Below are 22,025 nucleotides of genomic sequence, written 5' to 3'. Positions count from 1 at the left end.
AAAGTAGTTTACTCAATATAGTCAATGAAGCGGGGATTTAAATAATCCCTGCTTCATTAAAATAAAAATGGCCTCCGCGCTGTGCCGACAATCAGCTAATCTGGCACAGCGCGGCAGTCTAGATGAGGCGCGGTCAACAAAGGAAGCAGTTGACCGCACCGTGTCTAGACTGCCGCGCTGTGCTGGATCAGCTGATTGTCGGCACAGCGCGGTGGCCATTTTTATTTTAATGAAGCGGGGATTACTTAAATCCCCGCTTCATTGACTATATCGAGTAAACTATTTTACATGGCTCCATCGATGGAGCCATGTAGTCTAGATGCACCCATGGAGAGAGAGCGACAACGATCGGTTTTGTTCATTTGCTGTTTGTCGGTTGTTCTGCAAATGTCCTTGGCCTAAGAAGCCAACTCGAAAATGAGCTCTTTTTTTCCTCAGAAACCCCGTTACTGATCTGATGTATCTGTAAGGGATTTAATTCCTCTCTTTCCCTCCCCTACGGAGACACGTGTAACATGGATGAACTTTGCCAAGGGCCTGTTCTTCTGTTGCTGTTTAGCTGCTATCACTTGGCTCTAGGATATGCACTTAAGAAGCGGGCCTGACAGATGCTGGCACCACAGCCTGTTACACACACACACTCGCACACTCCTTAGCTGATTTTTTTTTTTTTTTTTGCCTTACTGTGGATGGGCCGAGTCATACCCTAGACCTATGCCCTTTCGCCTCTCTCCCAGCAGAAATTTAATCTCTCCTGTAAATGACACCCAGGGCTATTTTGGAGCTGGGAGGCAGCAGGAGAGCCAAGCATGTCAGCAATTCGAGTGGAGGAGGACAATTCGGGGGAGGGGTGGGCTGGGTTGACACAGCCTAGACCTCCAGCGGTGGAGTCACTCCAGGAGGACTAGGGGACCTTTTACTGCACATCCCCACCCTCGCTGGGGGTTTCTGTTTTATTTTCTGGCGGGGAAGGGGAGACCAAACCCCAGATGGTCTCCCCATGTGCCCCACTGCTCTTTCCCCCCGTGTGTGTCTCAGGAAAGATCTGCCCCTCACGCCGATGAAAGCTGCTTGTCTTTTCCGCCTCTGACAGGACTCCAGGTAAGGTCCCAGACGTCAGCCGAAGGAGTCTAGCAGGGAGTGGGCCGTTTGGGGCAGGTGGAGGGGCTCGTTCATGGCTGGGGGGGGTGGGGAAGGAGAGGCTTTTGGAGTCCACGTTCAGTACAGCTGAGTGTTCGTTGCCTTGTTGAAGGCATTTGAGGGGAAGGACCACAGAGCTGGAGGTGAAGGAGCCACTGGCCTGAGCAGTATTTGGATTGTTTCATTTGATCATTTTGCTTCAGTGACCAGGAAGATAAAGAGCAGTCTCCAGAAGAGATGTGGAAAGATGGGAACGGTGTGTGTGGGGTGTGGGGAGGAGGGGGAGGTTTCTCACGGGGCATTAACTTGGACCTTCATAACTTGTGCATATCGCCGGGTGGGGGTGGGGGTGGGCGTTGGGAGGCTGCGATTTTATTTTATTTCATTTCCAAGGCATACACCAAGCGTTGCTCTTCTCTCCGGTGCATTTTTCACTGTGCTCCTGTCTGTCCCCACGCCAGTGCCAGTTCAAGCTGCAATCCTACCCCCTCCCCTAACCCCCCCTCCCCCCGCTCAGCTTGTATTTCTACAAATGGCTCTGAGGAGAGATGGAGCCCGACAGCTGGGGCTATTTTAGGAGCTACAACTCAGGGGGATAGATCGGACGTGATGGCAGCGGCACAGGCGTGGGGCTATAGAAGCCATAGCGACATGGTCACAAAGGGGATTTTTTTCTTGTTCTCTGCATGGCTGGGCCGTGTGTATGTGTGAGAGAATTACAGATCTTTCAGGGTGGCCAGGCTGCTCAAAAATGTTCAAAGGTGATCTCCGTGCTAGCTCATTAACAGCTGGGTCTTTGCTGAGCATTTAAGATGCGGTGCGGCCGCCGTTTGGGATTGTTCGGAGCTAGGGTTTGGATTGGGGCCTGTCATGTCTGTGCGGTCAATTAGAAGGGCTGCCAAATTACAGTATCGCTAATCTCAAACACTGAAAAATCATGAATCAGCATTCAAAAAAATCCGGAGATTCTTAAAGTGGGGGATCTTTTCCTGGCCTTACTGGTTGCTGAATATTTAGGATCACGTTTTCAGTCTTTTCTCTGCAACCCCAAGGACTCCTCTAGTGCAGGGATGGGGGAACCTTTTGTTAAGTTGGGGGCTGCTGACCCACAGAAAAATCAGTCGGGGGCCACACACAAATAAGAAGCAAAACCAAAGCAAAACCCTCACTGACGTGGCCCCCGACTGAGAAGGAGATGACACTCCCCAGGAGCCTCGGGGGACGGATCCAGGCAAGCCGGGGGCCACATCCGGCCCTCAGGCCTGAGGTTCCCCACCCTTGAGAGAATTCCTCCCAAGGACTGGCAGTGCGCAGCCTTGACAACAGAAGGCTGCAATTGTCTCGTCTTCAGAGCTGGGGCTACAGGTTAACACCAAAGAGTGCAGGGCTTGTGGGTTTTGACTGCCATGGATTGCTAGTAACGACCCTGGCAAGCTACAGTAGCGCTGCTCCCTACCCGTCCCTCTCTGCCCTGTTTTCCTCATTCCCACAAATGACAATTCCCAAACTTCAAGAGCTGCAGTCTGTTAACTAGTATTTATGCGTCATATCAGCATGCACGATGGCTTTCAGTGCGACATTCTGCACAGAAACATAAAAGGCATGGATCCTGCCTCAGCAGCTAACTATGGCCTGGTCTATGCTGGAGCGGAAGGTCGACCTAACATATGCAACTCCAGCTATGTTAACTGCATAGCTGGAGTCAATGTACCTTAAATCCCCGTCCATGCTATGGGAGGCAGACAGGAGCACACGCTCCCGCCGGCTTCCTTTACTCCTCACAGAAGGAGGAGTACCAGACATGGGCGGGGGCTGCTCTCAGCATTCAATTGAGCGGGTCTATACTAGACCCGCTCAATCGAACGCTAGAAGATCAACCTCTGGTAGGTCAATCTTCTCTGTAGTGTAGACATGCCCTGAGGACCTGGTCTTGTGAGATGCTGAGGGCACTAATTCCCATGGAAGTCCTTGGGAGGTGGTGCTGAGCACCTTGTGGGAGCGAGTTTTGAATTATGCCCCAATCCTGTGTGGGTGGAGCCTGCTCTTGGGTGGCGCTTGTTGCAGGCCCCAGCCTATATAAGGATGGAGGAGGAAAAAGCAATGGATGGAGAGAGATGAAGTTTTAAAAAATAAGACCATCCGGGGGGCCCTGATCCAGCAAATAAAGTTAGGCAAGTGAATCATCTGACGGGCTGCGTTTGTCTGCTCACATGCTTAATGTTAAGCACATTCCTAAGAGCTTGGCTTGTTTGGGATCTGGGGGGAGGGTTGTTTCTGGCGCGTGCACATGCCAGTACTTCGTCTGTTTGCAATTCTGTGACATTTTATGGAACTTGGTTGTGCTTGATCAGTCATCCGAAGTGTCCAACCGGCGGTAGCTCAGCAAGCGAGGTTATTGAAGCGATGGGGAGGGACTTTCCAGCCACTCACATGAACTGACCTTTGAGGAGGCCGGGTTATGCTGTCCTTACAACTGTGCAAATCTGTAACTCCGCTGGCTGTGGTGGAGTTACTCCAAAGTTAAACTGGTGGAACTGAGATGAAAATGTGGCCCCCTCGGTTATAGACCCTGGTCCTGCCATGAAACCGTAGAAGTGCAAGCTGAGTGGGGCGGGGGAGGAGTTGCAGCTTGAATTGACACTAGTCTTGCTATGAATTCTGCCTCATGTAGGGCTTATAGGATAAAATTCATCCCTGGTCAGACGATCTATGCAAATCCCTGCCTATCATTTAGCTCAGGGTGTAAGTGGTGCCAAATGCAAGGTCATCTGCATTAGTGTGAATGTCATCCTTTCCCTTTCATTCCGGTGTAATAGTCTGGCCCTCTCCATTGATTATGGACCCACTGGACATATCTTGGTAGTTACGTTGGCAGCTGGCACAGAATGCGTGGGCAGGAGCTCTGTTCTGTTCTGTTTGTTTGTTTAGTAAAAGCCAGTTCATTCCCTGGGAGATCATCAAGATAATAGGGCAGCCGGATCCCTGCCGTTTGCCATTAGCAGCTCTTCTCTAGACTTGAAGGAGATTCGCACTTTCTTACTTCCTTACCTATATACCTTCTCTTCCCAGCTCATTATTTTAATGATGCGTTCTATTAAACCATCTGCCTGATTGTTCCATGTGAATCACTGAACAGCAATATTTCCAGATCTCCTGGTTTGCTTTTGTCTCCTGGCATTTAGGGTTTTCCCCCGCAAAAGCGACAGCTCCCAGCGTCAGGAGCACCGCAGCTATTTTTGAAGGAAGTTTCTAGTCCTGGTTGCTGCTGCACAGAAGAAGTTTGGAAATGTGACTTCCAAAGTCTCACTAGGTAGAAGGCACAAGAAAAAGGGACCACATTTAATATTTTAAAAAGTCATGATTTTTACGCCAATCTTGTGATTTTTGAGCAGTTGGGATTATCACTCGCGTTGTACATTCCAACAGAGCGCGTGGTAAAGAACAAACAATTACTATTGTCCTCATTTAAGCTTAACTTCCATTGGCTCTTTAAAGGACAGAGTGAAAGCTGACGCAGAATTTCAGGATCTTACTCATAGGCAGCAATCTGCATGGAACTTGGAGGGAGGAGCACAGATTGCACGAGGGAAGAGTTTGGAGGAGGCACCCAGAAATCAGACTGTGGGCACGTGGCTGGAATGATAGCTACAGTTGGAGCACCTGCATGAAGCGTTCTCTTATTATAGATCTGGTTTAGTTTTAGAAACACAAAGTTCTCGCATGTTACTACCCGGCATGTGGTAGGTAAAACATGGCGGCCTAGGGAGACTGACAACAAGAATGAGAGCTTGACTAACAGGCAAACAATGCAACACTAAAGCAAACAGGCAGCATGGAGAGACTCAGGCTATCAGGAGATGCCAACATCTCACCTACCTGACCTTAAGCTCAGAATTCACTTCCCACCTGCCTAATATCTTGAAAGCTACTGATTACAAATGTGCACCACATAGACGCATATTTACTTCAGGGTGAGTTTTACTGGACATACAGTCCAGTCCTCACCGCTCCTCACACTTTCATTCATACCTGGTTACTGTTACAGAGACGTTAGGCTTTTATTAGCAAGTCACTTTGTTGAATTCTGTGACAGAGAGAGGGTCTCACGTGTTATGTTGACGTACCCCCCGACTTCTCTCGAGTACTCCTAAGGGTACTCGTATCACTGGTTGAGAAACATTGGTCTAGGCAAAGGCGAGGATTTTCAAAAGCTCCTCTGATTGGAAATGCCTGGATCTTCTCTGGGACTTGTTTAATAGATTCATAGAAGTGAAGGCCAGAAGGTTATGGGCTCTAGGGGTACGTTGAAACTACATGGCTCCATCAACGGAACCATGTAGATTTGTTTGCTCGGCAAAGGGAAATGAAGCCGCGATTTAAATAATCGCGGCTTCATTTACATTTAAATGGCTGCCACACTGAGCCAACAAACAGCTGATCAGATGTTTGTCAGCTCAGCGCGCTAGTCTGGACGCTCCCCTGCCGACATGAAAGCCCTTTATTGACCTCCCAGGTAAACCTCATCCTACGAGGCATAACAGGGAGGTTGATAAAGGGCTTTCAGGTCGGCACGGGAGCGTCCAGACTAGTACGCTGAGCCGACAAACAGCTGATCAGCTGTTTATCGGCTCAGCGCGGCAGCCATGTAAATTTAAATGAAGCCGCGATTATTTAAATCATGGCTTCGTTTCCCTTTGCCGACCAGCCTAATCTACATGGCTTCATCGCTGGATCCATGTAGTTTAGACACACCCTAGGGGTGCAGGTTCTGGAGCTCAGGGCTTGGGAGGAGGTTCCAACCTGGCTCAAGGAGAGGGCCCTGGGTTTGGGGTGATCAGGGCTGTGGTAGGGGGTTGGGGCTCAAGATTGGGGCCTTGGGTGGCTCCCAGGCAGTGGAGCAGTGGGGCTGGCAGTGCATGGAGTTCTCTAGGATCAGGCCCTGCTGGCTGCTTCCAGGGCACAGCATGGAGCAAGGACTAATCTGCCTTCGCCCCAGAGCACTGATGACTGGACTGACAGGCTTTCTTTGCAACTGGGCATTCTGGTTGAAAACTGGTTGCCTGGCAACCCTGCTTATACCTTCAAAGGAGGGTGAGGGAAAGGCCGAAGATAGATTGTGCTATTTATAAGCAAAAACTCATTGTGTCGTCTCTGGGGATAGCGTAGTATAACTGATGAGCGCCTTGCACCTGCATGAAGAAACTCACGGCCTTAACTGCAAGGAGTCAGTTGCTCTCTTGTTCAGCAGCATCTCTTTCTAGGAGCATTTTCTCCTGCTCTGCGGCTTGTGCCAGCTGCTGACTGGTTCCCAGATGGATTCAGAAATGATGGGTTTGGTCATCTGAGGCCTGCCTAAAGGCATATCCACATTAGGAAACTATTTGGAAATAACTAAATTCGATTTAATAACTCCGGATTTTACAAAATCGAACTAGCATATCCACACTATGGGGAAGGCTCAAAATTAATCCGAGGCCAGCTCTGTTCATGTGGACGCATTACCTCGACTTGCAGCCCCAGCAAGCACTGGGGAGTAACTAGTTCAATTTACTCTGGGGAGTCGTTATTTCGAAATAGCAGCACCGGAGCCTCCACACTACTGCTATTTTGAAATAACTGTTTTGGAATTAGCGTTATTTCTGATGAAAAGCAGGAGTACAGATTTCAAATTCCATGGCCTGTTATTTCAGAATAATGGGCTTGGTTGTGTGGACGCGCTGCTTATTAATTCGACCTAAGGGAGGTTATTTTGAAATAAAGGTCTAGTGTAGACCCTTCTCCCTTTCCTGTGACACACTGCAATGAACAGGGTCGCCTGAGCGGACACTCCTTGGCAGAATAGAGAGGAAGTGGCTGTCAGGAAGTTCTCTGTAGGCCTCTGGACCTATTCAACTCACTTCCCGCCTATGGGAAATTCTGCTCCCTCTGAAATCAATGAGAGTTTTGCCATGGACTCAACAGGGCCAGGACCTCACCCAAGGTCAGGAACTGCCCATGTATGTTACCCTTTAGAATGTGCTAAGAGACCCACCCTTTCCCCCTTGCTGGGGTGGAGAGAAACGCAGAGTAGCAATGGGAATCTGGGGGGGAAGGGGGACTGTGGGGAGGTTGATTTGTTGTGGTTTGATGTTGCTGAGATATCTGAGTTCTTCTTGGGTAACTGGCCTGTTTATCGGTGTTTTTGTTTTTTCTTAAAAAAAAAAAAAAAAAGACAACCAGGGGAACCCCGAACACCTATATTGCTGAGTAATGAAAATCCATATTTATGAATGACTATACAAATCCAGCTGGACAGATTAATGTAAAGCCAGACTAGCCCACTAGCCTCAGTGCCCTCGTAGCTCATGTGACATAGATGAAGGCATGGCCCCTGCCCTACATGCTGAACTGGGGAAATGAAATTGAATATGAAGGATCAATGTCGTAAAATGCACACGTAACCCGCACACCTGCTGGGGGTGGGTCACTGTTCCATGGAGTGGTACTGACAGAACTTACAGAGGGACTGAATGAGTTGGCTCTACAGCCTTATCTGAGAGGCAGCTGGCTTCTGGCTCACGTGGTAGAGGCTCATGCCCTGAGCTCCAGATTTGGTTCCACCTGTCGGTGTTACACATAAAAGACAAACTGAAATGGGCATCTGAAAGTGACTTCACTGGATAAAGTTTAGTAGAACTTTCAGTAGAACCATTGTCTGTGAGACCTAGTGTGGGGCTTGCAGCATATTTATGCCATGTTTGACCTTGTGTTCGCTCAAGAAGGGTCTGAACCGTGTTCTTGGTTGTTCTCTTTCATGGGTTGGGTTGTAGAAATGGCCACACTTGTGACTGCTGCCTGGTAGACAGATGCTCTCTGGTCTGAGTGTCTATCCAGTTCTCTAGCCATGCATCCCATATCTAGGATGCCTTGTGTGAGTGAGCAGCACTCTTTTGTGATAGCAGAGTTGCAAGTTGAGCAATACTTTCCTTAATGCCTGAGGACAGGACAAGGAGTAATGGGCTTAAAGTGCAGCAAGGGAGGTTTAGATTGGACATTAGGAAAAAATTCCTAACTGTCAGGGTGGTCAAATATTGGAATAAATTGCCAAGGGAGGTGGTGGAATCTCCCTCTCTGGAGATATTTAAGAACAGGTTAGATAGACATCTGTCAGGGATGGTGTAGACGGAGCTTGGGCCTGCCTTGAGGGCGGGGGGCTGGACTCGATGACCTCTTGAGGTCCCTTCCAGTCCTATTATTTTATGATTCTATGATTCTAAGTTCCACATTTGGGGGGTGGGGGCAGATGGTGTGTCAGCACTAGGGATGCTAAATATTGGTTAATTCAATAGTCGAGTAACCTCATGAATTCGTATCGGTTACTTGACTATTCTATAGTCCCCGGCAGCCGGTATGCTCTGGCCTCACTCCCGGGAAGCCCCCTGCCACTCCATGCTGCTGCTTCTGTATCAGAGGCAGCAGCATAGGGTTCCAGGTGGGAGTTGGTCCGCAAGGGGAGCCAGTTTAAAAAACAGCTCCCTTTGCGGACCGGCTGCCTGTTGCCCTGCACTTCGGCATCTAATAGAAGCAGCAGCGCAGGGTTGGCAGCAGCTCCTGCCTGGAGGCATCTCAGCTCCCAGACCTGGTGTAAGCTGGAACTGAGCTAGGCTGCCTTCCCATCTCGCTCCTGATAGACTTGAAATGCAGAGCTGCAGCAGGGGAGGTCTCAGACCCTTCGCAAGCCAGGACTGAGCCAGGCTGCTGGCCAGCCTTCTAAAAAATTTACTGGTGGGCATGGGGGAAGTGTGTAGTCTATAGCATTAACCTATAAGCTTTTGCTTATCAGTTAATCGACTACGCTATTACATCCCGAGTCAGCACCAAATGTCCTTCATTTGTGATTAAGTGTTGCCATGCTATTAGAGGCAATGTTTTCAAGGGTGAATGTAGGGGTAGGAAAAACTGCTTAAAACTTCCCAAATTATTACATTTGCCTTAAACATACATTCCGTCCTATGCCCTTGATACTTTGTCCTAGGAGCTAAAGATACAGTCTGGTAAGCACTCTGGCTGTGTTTACACTGGCATCCCTTCCGGAAAAGGGATGCTAATGTAGCACATCGCAATTGCAAATTCCGCAGGGGATTTAAATATCCCCCGCAGGATTTGCATTTACATGGCTGCCACTTTTTTCCAGCTTGGGGAAAAGCCGGAGAAAAGTGCCAGTCTAGATGTTATTCTCTGGAAAATAAAGCCTTTTCCGGAGGATTTCTTATTCCTACTTTCAAGCACTTTTTTTTTCACAACCCACCTATCTATCATCTGAAGAGATGTGTATGCGGTCCCAGGATATTAAAGAGACAAGGTGGGTGAGTTAATATCTTTTACTAGACCAACCTCTGTTAGTGAGACTTTCGCCAACAGAAGTTGGTCCAATAAAAGATATTACTCCCCCCTACACACACACACACACACACACACACACATACACACATTACTCGCCCCCCAACACACACACACATTTCTCTGTGTCTCATAGGGTATGTCTACACTACAGCGCTAATTCGAACTAACTTAGTTCGAATTAGTTAATTCGAACTAAGCTAATTCGAACTAACGGATCCAGACTAAAAAACTAGTCCGAATTAGCGTTTTGCTAATTCGAACTAGCATGTCCACATTAAGTGGACCCTGAACCGGGGTTAAGGATGGCCGGAAGCAGTGCCGGCAGAGCATCAGATGAGGACTTAGAGCGTGGAGCTGCTGCTTCAGGCTAGCCGAGGGCTGTGCTTAAAGGGACCCAACCCCCACCCCGGACAGACAGTTCTCAGGGGTGCCCCGCTTGCAAAGCAGTCCTGGCTTGGAGTGCCCTGAGTGCTCACACTGGGCACATCACAGCACTCGGCCATCAGACAGGCTGCACTTGCCGCAGGCTGCCATCTGGAGAGAGGGGGCAATTGGGGGGCTGCAGAAGAGCTTCCACCCCCAGAAGTCCGCAGAGCCAGCCCAGTCCTCCCCATTGGGGGCTTGTACCCCATTCCTCCCTCACCTCCTTCCACTTACCCTTCCCTAGACCCCCTTCCTGATGTACAAAATAAAGAAAACGTGTGGTCAAAAATAGAATCTCTCTTTATTGAACAAAACTCGGGGAGACTGGAAAAAGGAGGTGGGAGAGGTGAAGAGAGAGGGCGGGAGAGGGGAGGGCAACTAAAATGATCAGAGGTTTGGAAGAGGTTCCATATGAAGAGAGGCTAAAGAGACTGGGACTTTTCAGTTTAGAAAAGAGGAAACTGAGGGGGGATAGGATAGAGGTCTATAAAAGCATGAGTGGTGTGGAGAGGGTGCATCAAGAAAAGTTCTTCATTAGTTCCCATAATAGAAGGACTAGAGGACACCAAAGGAAAGGAATGGGTAACAGGCTTCAAACTAGTAACAGAAAGTTGTTCTTCACAAAGCAAAGAGTCAACCTGTGGAACTCCTTGCTGCAGGAGGCTGTGAAGGCTAGAACTAGAACAAAATTTAAAGAGAAGTGAGATAACGTGATGGAGGTTGGGTCCATGGAGTGGTATTAGCCAGGGGGTAGGAGTGGTGTCCCTGCACAAAGTTTGTGGAAGGCTGGAGAGGGATGGCACGAGACAAATGGCTTGGTCACTGTCTTCGGTCCATCCCCTCCAGGGTCCCTAGGGTTGGCCGCTGTCGGCAGACAGGCTACTGGGCTAGATGGACCTTTGGTCTGACCCAGTACGGCCATTGAAGCTCAGGGCTCAGGGTTGGCTGTCTCAGTGGACCACCTTGATTTTCATGCAAACCTGCTCCTGGGTGGCCAGGCTGGCAGCTCTCCTGCCCTAGCCGGCCACTTTCCTGTGCCTAGTGCGGAGGTCGTGGACGAGGTCCACGATGTCCGCACTAGACCAGGCGGGTGCCTGCCTCTTGCGGTCCCGGGCAAGCTCCCGGGAGCCACCAGTCTGGTCCCGGGAAGAGGGGGAGGACTGGGGGGGCATCGGGTGGCTGGCTCAAGCCGTGCCAGGTTCAGGGTCTGCTGGCTGGGTGCTGGCAGGCTTGCAACTGGCACGGGCATCGTAGCCAGCCCGTGCCCCTTTAAGAGGTCCGGGGCCGGGAGAGGGGCAATAGAGTTTCCCTGGTGTTGGCCAGAGTGGCCACCAGGGAAACCTGGGGAGGGCTAGCCTCCCACTAGTTCGAATTAAGGGGCTACACACCCCTTAATTCGAACTAGTAAGTTCGTACTAGGCTTAGTCCTCATAGAATGAGGTTTACCTAGTTCGAACTAAGCGCTCCGCTAGTTCGAATTAAGTTCGAACTAACGGAGCACTAGTGTAGCGCCTATCAAAGTTAATTCGAACTAACGTCCGTTAGTTCGAATTAACTTTGTAGTGTAGACATACCCATAGACAGGCACAGCCCTGGAACACAATGGCTTACCCCATGGGCTAGAGAGTCTGGGGCTAAGCCAACCTGTATTACAGGATGAGCCCACCTTTGTGAGCCCAGGTAAGTCCCTGTAAAGGAGAGTAGGTGGCCGCGATCAAGGAGGATGCTTAGGAAAGACTTCACCAATGCCAGATGCCCCAGAGGGAATGAACAGAACAGGGAATTATCAAGTAATCCCTCCCTTGTCGCCCATTCCTAGCGTCTGACAAACAGAAGCTAGGGACACCACCCCTGTCCTGGCTAATAGCCATTGATGGATCTAACCTCCATGAATTTATTTAGCTCATTCTTGAACCTTGTTAAAGTCCTGGTCTTCACAACATCCTCTGGCAAGGAGTTCCACAGGTTGACTTTGCGCTGTGTGAAGAAAAACTTCCTTTGGTTTGTTTTAATTCTACTGCCTGTTAATTTTGTTTGGTGACCCCTAATTCTCGTGTTAGGAGAAGGAGTAAATGACACTTTCTCATTTTACTTTTTCCACACCAGTGAAGATTTTCTAGGCTTCTATAATTCCCCTTAGTCATCTCTTTTCCAAGCTGAAAACTCCCAGTCTTTCTCCTCACACAGAAGCTGTTCCACACCCCTTATCGTCTTTGTTGCCCTTTTCTGAACATGGGAGGAAGACTCTAGCCAGAGGAGCCTGTCAGAAGAGTCTTTCTTGTAGGGATGCGGAGGGTGGAGAGGTTGGGAGGGGGAAAGGCACTGAAATTTTGGTGGAGCCAAGCCCCAGTTCACTTTAAGCCTGGAAGTCAAGACTTTAAGTTTAAGAGAGACTTTATACCGCAGCCTGGTGCAGCTTTTGCACTAACCCAGTCCAGTATAAAAGGAGACATGCCGAGGGTCTCTGTTTTTAGAGCACAGCAGCTTCCAAATGGCTTAAGGGTTTCAGAGCCAGCAAGGCTTGCAGAGTTTCCAGCATCTGGGTCGCTGGCTACTTAGGAGCATGTGTCCAAGCAGCCGGGTTGCAGGAGCAGGGAAGCGCCAGTAGTGGTGAGGAAGGGGATGCTTGAGGGGGACAGGAAGTAGATGCCAAGGGGATTGGAACTGAGAATTCTTGTACTCTCCATTTAATACCCCCTGCCCTCGTCCTCCCCCCGTCCCCTCCCCCCCCCCGAGACACTCTCCTCTCAGCCTCCCTTCCCTGGCCTGCAGATGGACTCGCCTTCCCACGCCTCCCAGACAAGCTCTTGTCTTTATACCCGCTCCTAGGGGAGTCGACTGCCCCTGTGGGACCCTGGGCCCGGCTCCACGCTCCCAGAAGGGGCAGGGCCTCTGGAAGAAAGGTTGGGGCTGCCACCCAGAGTGCTCTGTGCCCCCCCCCCCCCGCCAGCCCTCAGAGCTGCACAGAACGCAACATGTGGCCCCCTCTCCCTGCCCTCAATGCTCTGGTTGTCTTTGACTCCACTGCCCCCTTTGCTTTCCCTGCTGGTGGGCCTGCCGGGTCTTCAGGCCTCACGTCTCCCCCGCTCCCCACTGAAACAGCCCTTTCCAGCCCATGTGTTCTGCCTGGATTGCTGCCCGCGTCCCCGGGAGCACAGCACATCCATGGAAGGGGGCGGGGACATCTCTGTTCAGGGGCCCTGATGTGGGGTGGGGTGGGGATGAAGCTGCTGTCCACTGACAGGACCACAGATGGGCTCCAGGCCAGCCCCCCTCCCCACGTTCCGCCTCCTCCACTATCTGTTTGCTTTAGTTCAGGGGGTCACGATCCCGCAGGGATTGCTGAGGTGATTATGTGGGGGCTGGGATTTGTCACCCCTCCGGCCCAACCCAACCCCATTTCACCTCCAGCATCTAAAATAGTCAAATATATTTTAAAAGTGTTTTAATTTACCGGTGTGGGAGGGAAGGGTCACAGTCAGCGGCGTGCTGTGTGAAAGAGCTCACCAGTACAAAACGCTTGAGACCCACTGGTCGTTTGGGCCATGAACTGATTTGAAAATGAGGTGAAGTATTTTTGGCTTGGCCCTATGGCTTGGAAGCCACGCGGTACCCGGGGTAACACACCTGAATGTGCTGTCAGAACAGTCTTGCGCTAGCCATGGGGCTGAAGAGGACTAGAAGACCTAAGAGGTCACTTCCCTCTCTCACGTTGACTCTGCTTTAAATTTGATACGAGTACATTGATATCACATCGCAGCTTGTTGCTCCGATAAGTTAATGGTTAAAGACGCTAGGTCTGAGCCGTTTATGTCTTTATTTGTCTGTCTGTCTGTCTTACAATAATATCAAGGGATATGTCATTGCAGGAGGAGTAACAGTAGTTCAAATTAGGAGCTTTAATTCGAACTACTTAGCCCGTGCCGCGTGTTGCCGCGGGCAGGTAGTTCAAACAGGGGAGATTCCAGAAGACTGGAAAAGGGCAAATATTGTGCCCATCTATAAAAAGGGGAATAAGAACAACCCAGGAAACTACAGACCGGTCAGTTTAACGTCTGTCCCAGGGAAGATAATGGAGCAGGTAATTAAGGAAATCATATGCAAACACTTGGAAGGTAATAAAGTGATAGGGAATAGCCAGCATGGGTTTGTGAAGAACAAGTCATGCCAAACTAATCTGATAGCTTTCTTTGATAAGATAACGAGCCTTGTGGATAAGGGAGAAGCGGTGGATGTCATATACCTAGACTTTAGTAAGGCATTTGATACAGTCTCGCATGATATTCTTATTGATAAACTAGGCAAATATAACTTAGATAGGGCCACGATAAGGTGGGTGCATAATTGGCTGGATAACCGTAGTCAGAGAGTTGTTGTTAACGGTACTAAATCCTGCTGGAAAGGGATAACAAGTGGAGTTCCGCAAGGGTCTGTTTTGGGACCCGTACTGTTCAATATCTTCATCAATGATGTAGATATTGGGATAGAGAGTACGCTTATTAAGTCTGCAGATGATACCAAACTGGGTGGGGTTGCAACTTCTTTGGAGGATAGGGACATAATTCAAAATGACCTTAGCAAGTTAGAGAAATGGTCAGAGGTAAACAGGATGAGGTTTAATAAAGAGAAATGCAAAGTGCTCCACTTAGGAAGGAACAATCAGTTCCATACATACAAGATGGGAAGCGACTGTCTAGGAAGGAGCATGGCGGAAAGGGATCTAGGGGTCATAGTGGACCACAAGTTGAATATGAGTCAACAGTGTGATGCTGTTGCAAAAAAAGCAAATATGATTCTAGGTTGTATCAACAGGTGTGATGTAAGCAAAACTCGTGAAGTCATTCTGCCACTCTACTCTGCACTAGTTAGGCCTCAGCTGGAGTACTGTGTCCAGTTCTGGGCGCCACATTTCAAGAAAGATGTGGAGAAATTGGAAAGGGTCCAGAGAAGAGCGACAAGAATGATTAAAGGTTTAGAGAACATGACCTATGAAGCCAGGCTTCATGAACTGGGCTTGTTTAGTTTGGAAAAAAGAAGATTAAGGGGGGACATGATAGCGGTTTTAAAATATCTAAAAGGGTGTCACAAGGAGGAAGGAGAAAATTTGTTCCTCTTGGTTACTGAGGACAGGACAAGGAGTAATGGGCTTAAAGTGCAACAGGGGAGGTTTAGATTGGACATTAGGAAAAAATTCCTAACTGTCAGGGTGGTCAAATATTGGAATAAATTGCCAAGGGAGGTGGTGGAATCTCCCTCTCTGGAGATATTTAAGAACAGGTTAGATAGACATCTGTCAGGGATGGTGTAGACGGAGCTTGGTCCTGCCTTGAGGGTGGGGGGCTGGACTCGATGACCTCTCGAGGTCCCTTTCAGTCCTATGATTCTATGAAACTACCGGGCAGCGCCCAGGAACATGCAAATGAAGCCCGGGATATTTAAATCCCGGCTTCATTTGCAAGTTTGAATGACTAAATTAGCCACCCTAGTTCGAATTAGGGTGGCAGTGTAGACATACACTTGGAGCCCTAGATCTGGGCAACAACCCCAGTGTGCTTGGTATTGTGCAAACACCCCCTTTCCAAGTCCCTGGTACATTGATTTCAAAGGTCCTGGATCAAAGTGCACTGATTTCAAAGGAAATTCCCATGGTCTTTAATGAGCTATGGATTGCCCCTCGCATGCATGTACACAGGTGTTAATCACTGCAGTAATTTTCCCAGTAGTTTTACAAATATTTATGATAAATGTATTTTAATGATTGAAAAATAAGGTGATGGAGAACATGTTGAATTTCATCAGAGCCATAGGAGTGTGCTAAAGCTAAAATTGCAACCTGCAGGCCATTTTGGGCATGCCTAAACTTACTGGAAGATCAACACTCTGGAGGTCAATCTTCTGGCATTTGATTTAGCAGGTCTACTATAGACCCCCTAAATCGAACACTGAGGGCAGCTCCTGCAGGCATCTAGTACTCCTCCCATTGTGAGGAGTAAGGGAAGCCAACTCGGCTCAGCTTAAGGGAAGCCAACTCCAGCTGTTCATTTTACCTAGCTGGAGTTGTATACCTTAAACCAACCTTCTTGATCTAGTGTAGACCAGGCCTTGGAGACATGGTCCTTTATGTTTCTTTTAGATAAGCAGTATTTCTTGGCATAACACACTGAATTTCTCCCTGCTTCAGGAGGGAAATGTAAGTAGGTTTCGAAAGTGAGTATAAAACCTACAATGTGTCAGTGAAAGCAGTTTTCGGGTTCACACTCTGACTGCAGCCAGCAGGGGGCTGTCCTGCACAAAGGAGCTGGTCCAATATTTTGTGGAGCAGAAAGAAGTGGGAACTTACGATTGGTCAGAAAATGCATTTTCCTCCATGAAAATTTTCAGTGAAAATATTTTCAAGTTCATAGAAAATTTTCTTCACTGTTTTTTGTTCAAAACCAGAAAGCTGAATGTACTTACTTATTTTTACTTTAAAAATGTTTATTTACTACTTTGGCATTCAGAGAGCAAACAGGAACGTGTTGTGGTTTAAAATGGGCAACCTTCAGTTTTTGGTGGCCAAAAACCGGTAAAAAATTGATCTGGTGGGTTGAGATTATTTTTTTTATGAACTCCTGAACATTTTCAGCAAAAATGGACATTTTGTTCATCATAAAGTTTTTCCATTTTGTCAAAACATCATGTGCTGTCAAACGGAGGGTTTTCAATGAGCTTGAACAGTGACACATTGCTGGAGGGAAAAGAAAATAATGTCTCATTAACGAATAGTGTTATCATTGTAAAGTTTGTGTGTGAAAGGAAGATGACATTGTTTGGTTACAAGGATAGCTTGTAGCCCAGAGTCTCAAGGATAGCTTTATTGTTTCCCCGTTGAACAATAATAATAGTAAATGCATTAGTACAATGACTGCAATTGTGAATCTACAGTTATCCAATGATTTCTAAGCACCTTCCCAAAGTTTAATTGCTTCTGGGCACCAGGTGCTGTGATCTCCCCCTGGGGAAGCAGATAGAGATGAATCATTTTAAAGCAATGCTTCCCAAACTTTTCGGCATCACGCCCCCTTTTTGATTTTTGAGAAACCCTCATGGCCCACCCCCCGATAGCAGCAAATCTCGTTGAGCCAAAAGAAAAAAAAGTAACTGACTGAGGCCAAAAAACAAAAATAGCAGCAAAACTTAGGGGGGAGGATTGACGGAGGAGGGCTGGGCGCCTTGTGCCCCCCCTGAAATTTCTTCACGCCCCCCCAGGGAACGCATAGGAATGCATGTTTTAAAGCATTGTTTGTAGTATAGTGGTGCGAGGTAATATACCTCATAGAGTCCTAGGGCTGGAAGAGACCTCAGGAGTCATCGAGTCCAGCCCCCTGCCCAGAGCAGGACCAACCCAACTCAATCATCCCAGCCAGGGCTTTCTCATGCCGGGACTTCAAAACCTCTAGGGATGGAGATTCCACCCCCTCCCTAGGGAACCCATCCCAGTGCTTCACCATCTTCTATGGAAAGAGTTTTTCCTAATATCCAACCTAGACCTCCCGCACAGCAACTTGAGACTATTGCTCCTTGTTCTATCCTCTGTTACCACTGAGAACAGCCTCTCTCCATCCTCTTTGGAACCTCCCTTCAAGTAGCTGACGGCTGCTCTCAAATCCCCCCTCACACCTCTCTTCTGCAGACTAAACAAGCCTAAATCCCTCAGCCTCTCCTCCTAAGTCAAATGCTCCAGGCCCCTAATAATTTTTGCTGCCCTCTGCTGGACTTTTCTCCAATGCATCCACATCCTTTCTATAATGGGGGGCCTGGGATTGGATGCAGTACTCCAGATGTGGCCTTACTAGCGCCGAATAAGTGGAAATAATCACTTCCCTAGATCTGCTGGCAATGCTCCTACAAATGCAGCCCAATATGCCGCTAGCCTTCTTGGCCAGAAGGGCACACTCTTGAGCATGATATGTTTACAATCCTAATAGCTAAGGCAGACAAATGGTGGAAGGGGAAACTGAGGCACAAAGTGACTTGCCCATGGTCATGCAGCAGCCTAGTGGCAGAGCTGGGAATAGAACCAGGAGTCCTGATTCCTGGCTCAAAGTTTTGCTGATTTTGGAACTGATGTCAACCTTGAAATATGAGTCAGAGGAGAGAAGGGGTGGGGGGAAGCAGCTGTGCAAATGGTGAATCATTCTCTCAAGAGACTAAAGCAGGGTTTTAGGCCCGGCCCCACTGATTTCCAATGGGTGGGGGAGGGGGAATCCTGAGAGCCTTTGTCATTGGGTGAGTTGATGGGTGGGTTGGTGGCAGGCAGGCAAGCCAAACGACTGGAGGATTACAGGGGATATTTCTGTCCTGCCGGCTGCCAAATGTTTCCTTTAGGAGTTATTGAGATGAACAGTCCACCATGCCAGTCACCGACCTGTGTTGTGTGGGAATCTGAAGGTAAAAAATCAAGGACATAAAAAGACTGGCAGTTATCACTCATTAGCGGCTTCAAACAGAGCTTTGGGCATTGGAATCCGCCACAGGGAGGGGTTACTTGGCATGACAAGACTGAGTCGATAATAGCAACGTAGTGAGTTGGGACCTGGAGCAATCAAGTGCTTTAAATCATGACAGAAGGTCTTCCCAAGAATTCCCTGCTGGCAAGCATGTATTTATGCTAACCCCAGGCCCCAATCCTGCACTCAGTGGAGTTTTGCTCCTGCCAACTTTTGGGGAGCTCTGTAGCCTTCCACATATATGCCAGCCAAATCGATGAAGGAAGCTCTTTCTCACGTAAGAAAAAAGATCCCATCTCAGGAGCAGAGAAACAGATGGCCAAGAATCCATGCCAGGGCTAGTATAGAAACGTGAGGAGACTCCCAGGGGGACATGCACTGGGCGGAATTCACTGGGAAATGGGGTTAATATCTGGAACATTGCTCTTCAGTCCTGCAGCGGTGTGCGTGTGAAGACTCCCTTAATGATTAGTACTGCTGCTAATTGCTTTTCACTTGCCTGGGACAAGACAGTGTCAGAATTGTCCTGACCTTTAGTTCCAAGCAGGCCTTAAATGAGTTTCTCTTTGCTGCTCTGTCTTGTAACAACAGGGAGCTACCCCACAGGAAACATTTAAGGCAGTGCAAAATAGGCAGGCAAATGAGAAATCTTTCCGAGAGCTTTCAGCCAAGGCTTTTTGAGCAGCCTGACACTCATTTGGAAATGCTCAAGCTGTCACTTTGCATTTTCTACAGGAGGTGCAAGTAGCTGTCACTCGCTCCCTAGCCTGGGTGAGGAATTATCCAGAGTTAAACGGGTTGCCTTAAATAGCCACGGAGGACTAAAGAGGGTATCATCAATAAGACAGTCAGCTGGTAGGGGTGTCCTTCTGAACACTGCCCCCTGCTGGGTAGAATGTCCTCAGGCCAGAGCTAGTAGTAGACATGGTGTTCTATCCTGCCAGCTGCCCACAGAAATTAATGGAGATTGCCTATCTCCTAGAGCTGGAAGGGACCTTGAAAGGTCATTGAGTCCAGTCCCCCTACCTTCACAGCAGGACCAACTATCATCCCTGACAAATTTTTGCCCCAAACAGCCTCCACAAGGATTGAACTCACAACCCTGGGTTTAAGTAAGCCAATGCTCAAACCACTGAGCTATCCCTGCCCCCAACACATGGAAAGAGAGGGTGGGAGCATAGAAGGGATGAAGAGTAAAGCAGGGGGAGGAGATGGGCATGAGGAGGATGAAAAGAGATGAAGAAGGGGCGAGATCAATGAAAGGAGAGAAGGAGAACAAGGTGGGAGATGAAGGTGGGTGTGAAGAGAAGAAGAGCATGTGGGGAGAGGTATCCTGGATGTCCCACTCCCACCATTCCTTAGTACGACCAAACAGTCCATAAATTATAACCCATTGGTGCTGCTTTGATTTGCGTAGGCCAGAAAGGACCATTACAGTCACTTAGTCTGACCTCAGGCCTTTGGACTGTCACCCCATGATTCTTGTGGTGGTGGGAGTCATCTTTTTACATAAGTGTTACTGTTACTGAACCCAAACGGAAATGTCCATAAAAGACCGGTAACGTTCCTCAAACTTGCTGACTGCTATCATGAAATTGATGGTGGAGATGCAGTAATGTGATTGCTATTGCTCATCCCTTTGCTTTCCACATTAAGTTTATTGGCATCACTATAATCACACGCATGTATATCAGCTTTCGTTTGGTCCTTCTGTTTTCTTAGGCAACCAAGATGGATTACAGTTTCTTCAGTGGAGCCCCCAGGTTCCTGACTCGGCCAAAGGCCTTCATGGTGTCGGTGGGGAAGGATGCCACCCTAAGCTGCCAGATTGTGGGGAACCCCATCCCGCTGGTAAGCTGGGAAAAGGATAAACTTCCCATCCAGTCGGGGGGAAGGTTTAAAATGGTGGAAGATGGCGATCTGTACCGGCTAACAATTTATGACCTAAGCTTAGAGGACAGCGGCCAATATATCTGCAGGGCCAAGAATACCATCGGGGAAGCTTTCACTGCGGTCAGTATCAAAGTTGGGGAGGAGACCACAGTGATGGAATCAGCCCCTTATTTCATCCAGAAACCTTCTTCCATCAGAGTGACCCTGGGAGAGGACGTTCTGTTCAAATGTAAAATCCAGGGCAGCCCGCCCCTCTCTGTGAACTGGGCAAAAGATGGGAGAAAGGTGGGGGGCGGTTCTGACGCCAACCGCTTCCACGTTGAGTCACTCGGAGAGTCAAATTCCCTCAAGATCCAGGGTGCTCAGTTGGGGGACAGCGGGACATACATGTGTCGGGCGGAGAACCCCGTTGGCTCTGCCAGTGCTACTGCCACGCTGGTGGTGGACACGCTTGGATCTTACAGTCCGAGCAGTGGCGGTCTAGACACAAGCTATGGCAAGACTGCCTCTTTGCTGTCTCACTTGCAAAAGAGGCGTGAGGAAATCAGGAAGATGGACACGCCCGGGTGGGCAGCCGCTGACCCCACAGCGGCCCCAATGTACTCCGGGACTGAGGGGCTGTCTGGCATTGGTCTCCGTCTTTCTCTGGATTACGAGAGGGCCGCCAGCCTCACCGCCAAATCAGCCCGCCACGCCACCTTCGGGGTGCTGACACGCACCTTCAACGTCACGGAGGGCAAGCACGCCAAGCTGAGCTGCTATGTGACCGGAGAGCCCAAGCCGGAGATCGTGTGGAAGAAGGACGGCGAGGTGATCTCAGAGGGGCGCCGGCACATTGTGTACGAGGACGAACAGGAGAACTTCGTGCTGAAGATCCTTTTCTGCAAGCAGATCGACAATGGGCTCTACACCTGCACCGCCTCCAACCTGGTGGGGCAGACCTACAGCTCGGTGCTGGTGACTGTCAGAGGTGAGTGGTTTACTCCTCCTACTCCATTTGTAGTCCGTGGGGAGGTGAGCCAGGGGAATGTGGTTCAGTGGCAAGAGAACTAGTCACGCTAGTTTTTACTCTGTTTGGTTTATCCAAGTTTCTCACCCAACTGCTTTCAAACAACTAGAATGGGAATCCCTTCCATCCAAGTTCTCCCCCCAGACCTGGTGCTTCTGTCTGTTCTGCAGTCCCTACAGCACTGGCTTTCTCCTAGGTCTTGCTTCTCAGTAGAATGAACCATCCATTGCTCCCTCCAGGTCTCTCACCATTGCCTTCTATTCCTGCCCCCTTTCCCAGCATCTTTCGCTGCAGGGGCTACAAATCTCACTTGCCCCTGGAACTACCATCCCCAGAATGCCTCTGTTCTGGGCAGAAACCAGGATCAGGGCAGAGGAGACTCTGGGACCTCCCTTAAAATGCTAGCTAACCTTGCTGAGAGTTGACGTCAGTGCAAATGGAATGAGATTTTGCGGGAGGGGAGTGTGACAAATACTAAACGAATGCCTCAGTTTTGAATTTTTAAACAGTTCTCCCCTCGGTCAAAATTTCAGAGTAACCCTTTTTGCACATTATTATCTTTAATGAATAAAAGGATCAGTACCGTACAGCATTCGAATTCACATGCCGTTTGTTAATCGGCATGTGAAAAGATCCTGCTCACAGCATCGCCAGCCTGAAGCTTTCAAAGATCATGAGTGAGGTTCCAA

At 48.9% G+C, this 22,025-nt stretch overlaps 1 protein-coding gene across 31 annotated transcripts in view; it reads left to right on the top strand.

Annotated features, from left to right (window-relative positions):
- Window positions 1-850: 850 nt before the first annotated feature.
- The window catches only part of OBSCN (obscurin, cytoskeletal calmodulin and titin-interacting RhoGEF), a 320,581-nt gene continuing 299,406 nt past the window's right edge, over window positions 851-22,025 (top strand). For 24 of the 31 annotated variants that reach the window (XM_089776814.1, XM_089776815.1, XM_089776835.1 and 21 more), the window contains exons 1-2: window positions 852-1,101; window positions 20,157-21,297. In XM_089776814.1, coding sequence (XP_089632940.1) covers window positions 20,166-21,297 — 1,132 coding nt within the window. In that variant the 5' untranslated portion in view covers window positions 852-1,101; window positions 20,157-20,165. Of the gene's footprint in view, window positions 1,102-20,156; window positions 21,298-22,025 lie in introns of all 31 variants that reach the window. The other 7 variants (XM_075922936.2, XM_089776836.1, XM_075922930.2 and 4 more) reach the window with 3 other exon arrangements.

This window comes from Pelodiscus sinensis, chromosome 2, assembly GCF_052426305.1.
Source record: "Pelodiscus sinensis isolate ZL-2025 chromosome 2, ASM5242630v1, whole genome shotgun sequence".
NCBI lineage: Eukaryota > Metazoa > Chordata > Testudines > Trionychidae > Pelodiscus > Pelodiscus sinensis.
This window is presented reverse-complemented; position numbering and strand designations above follow the sequence as displayed.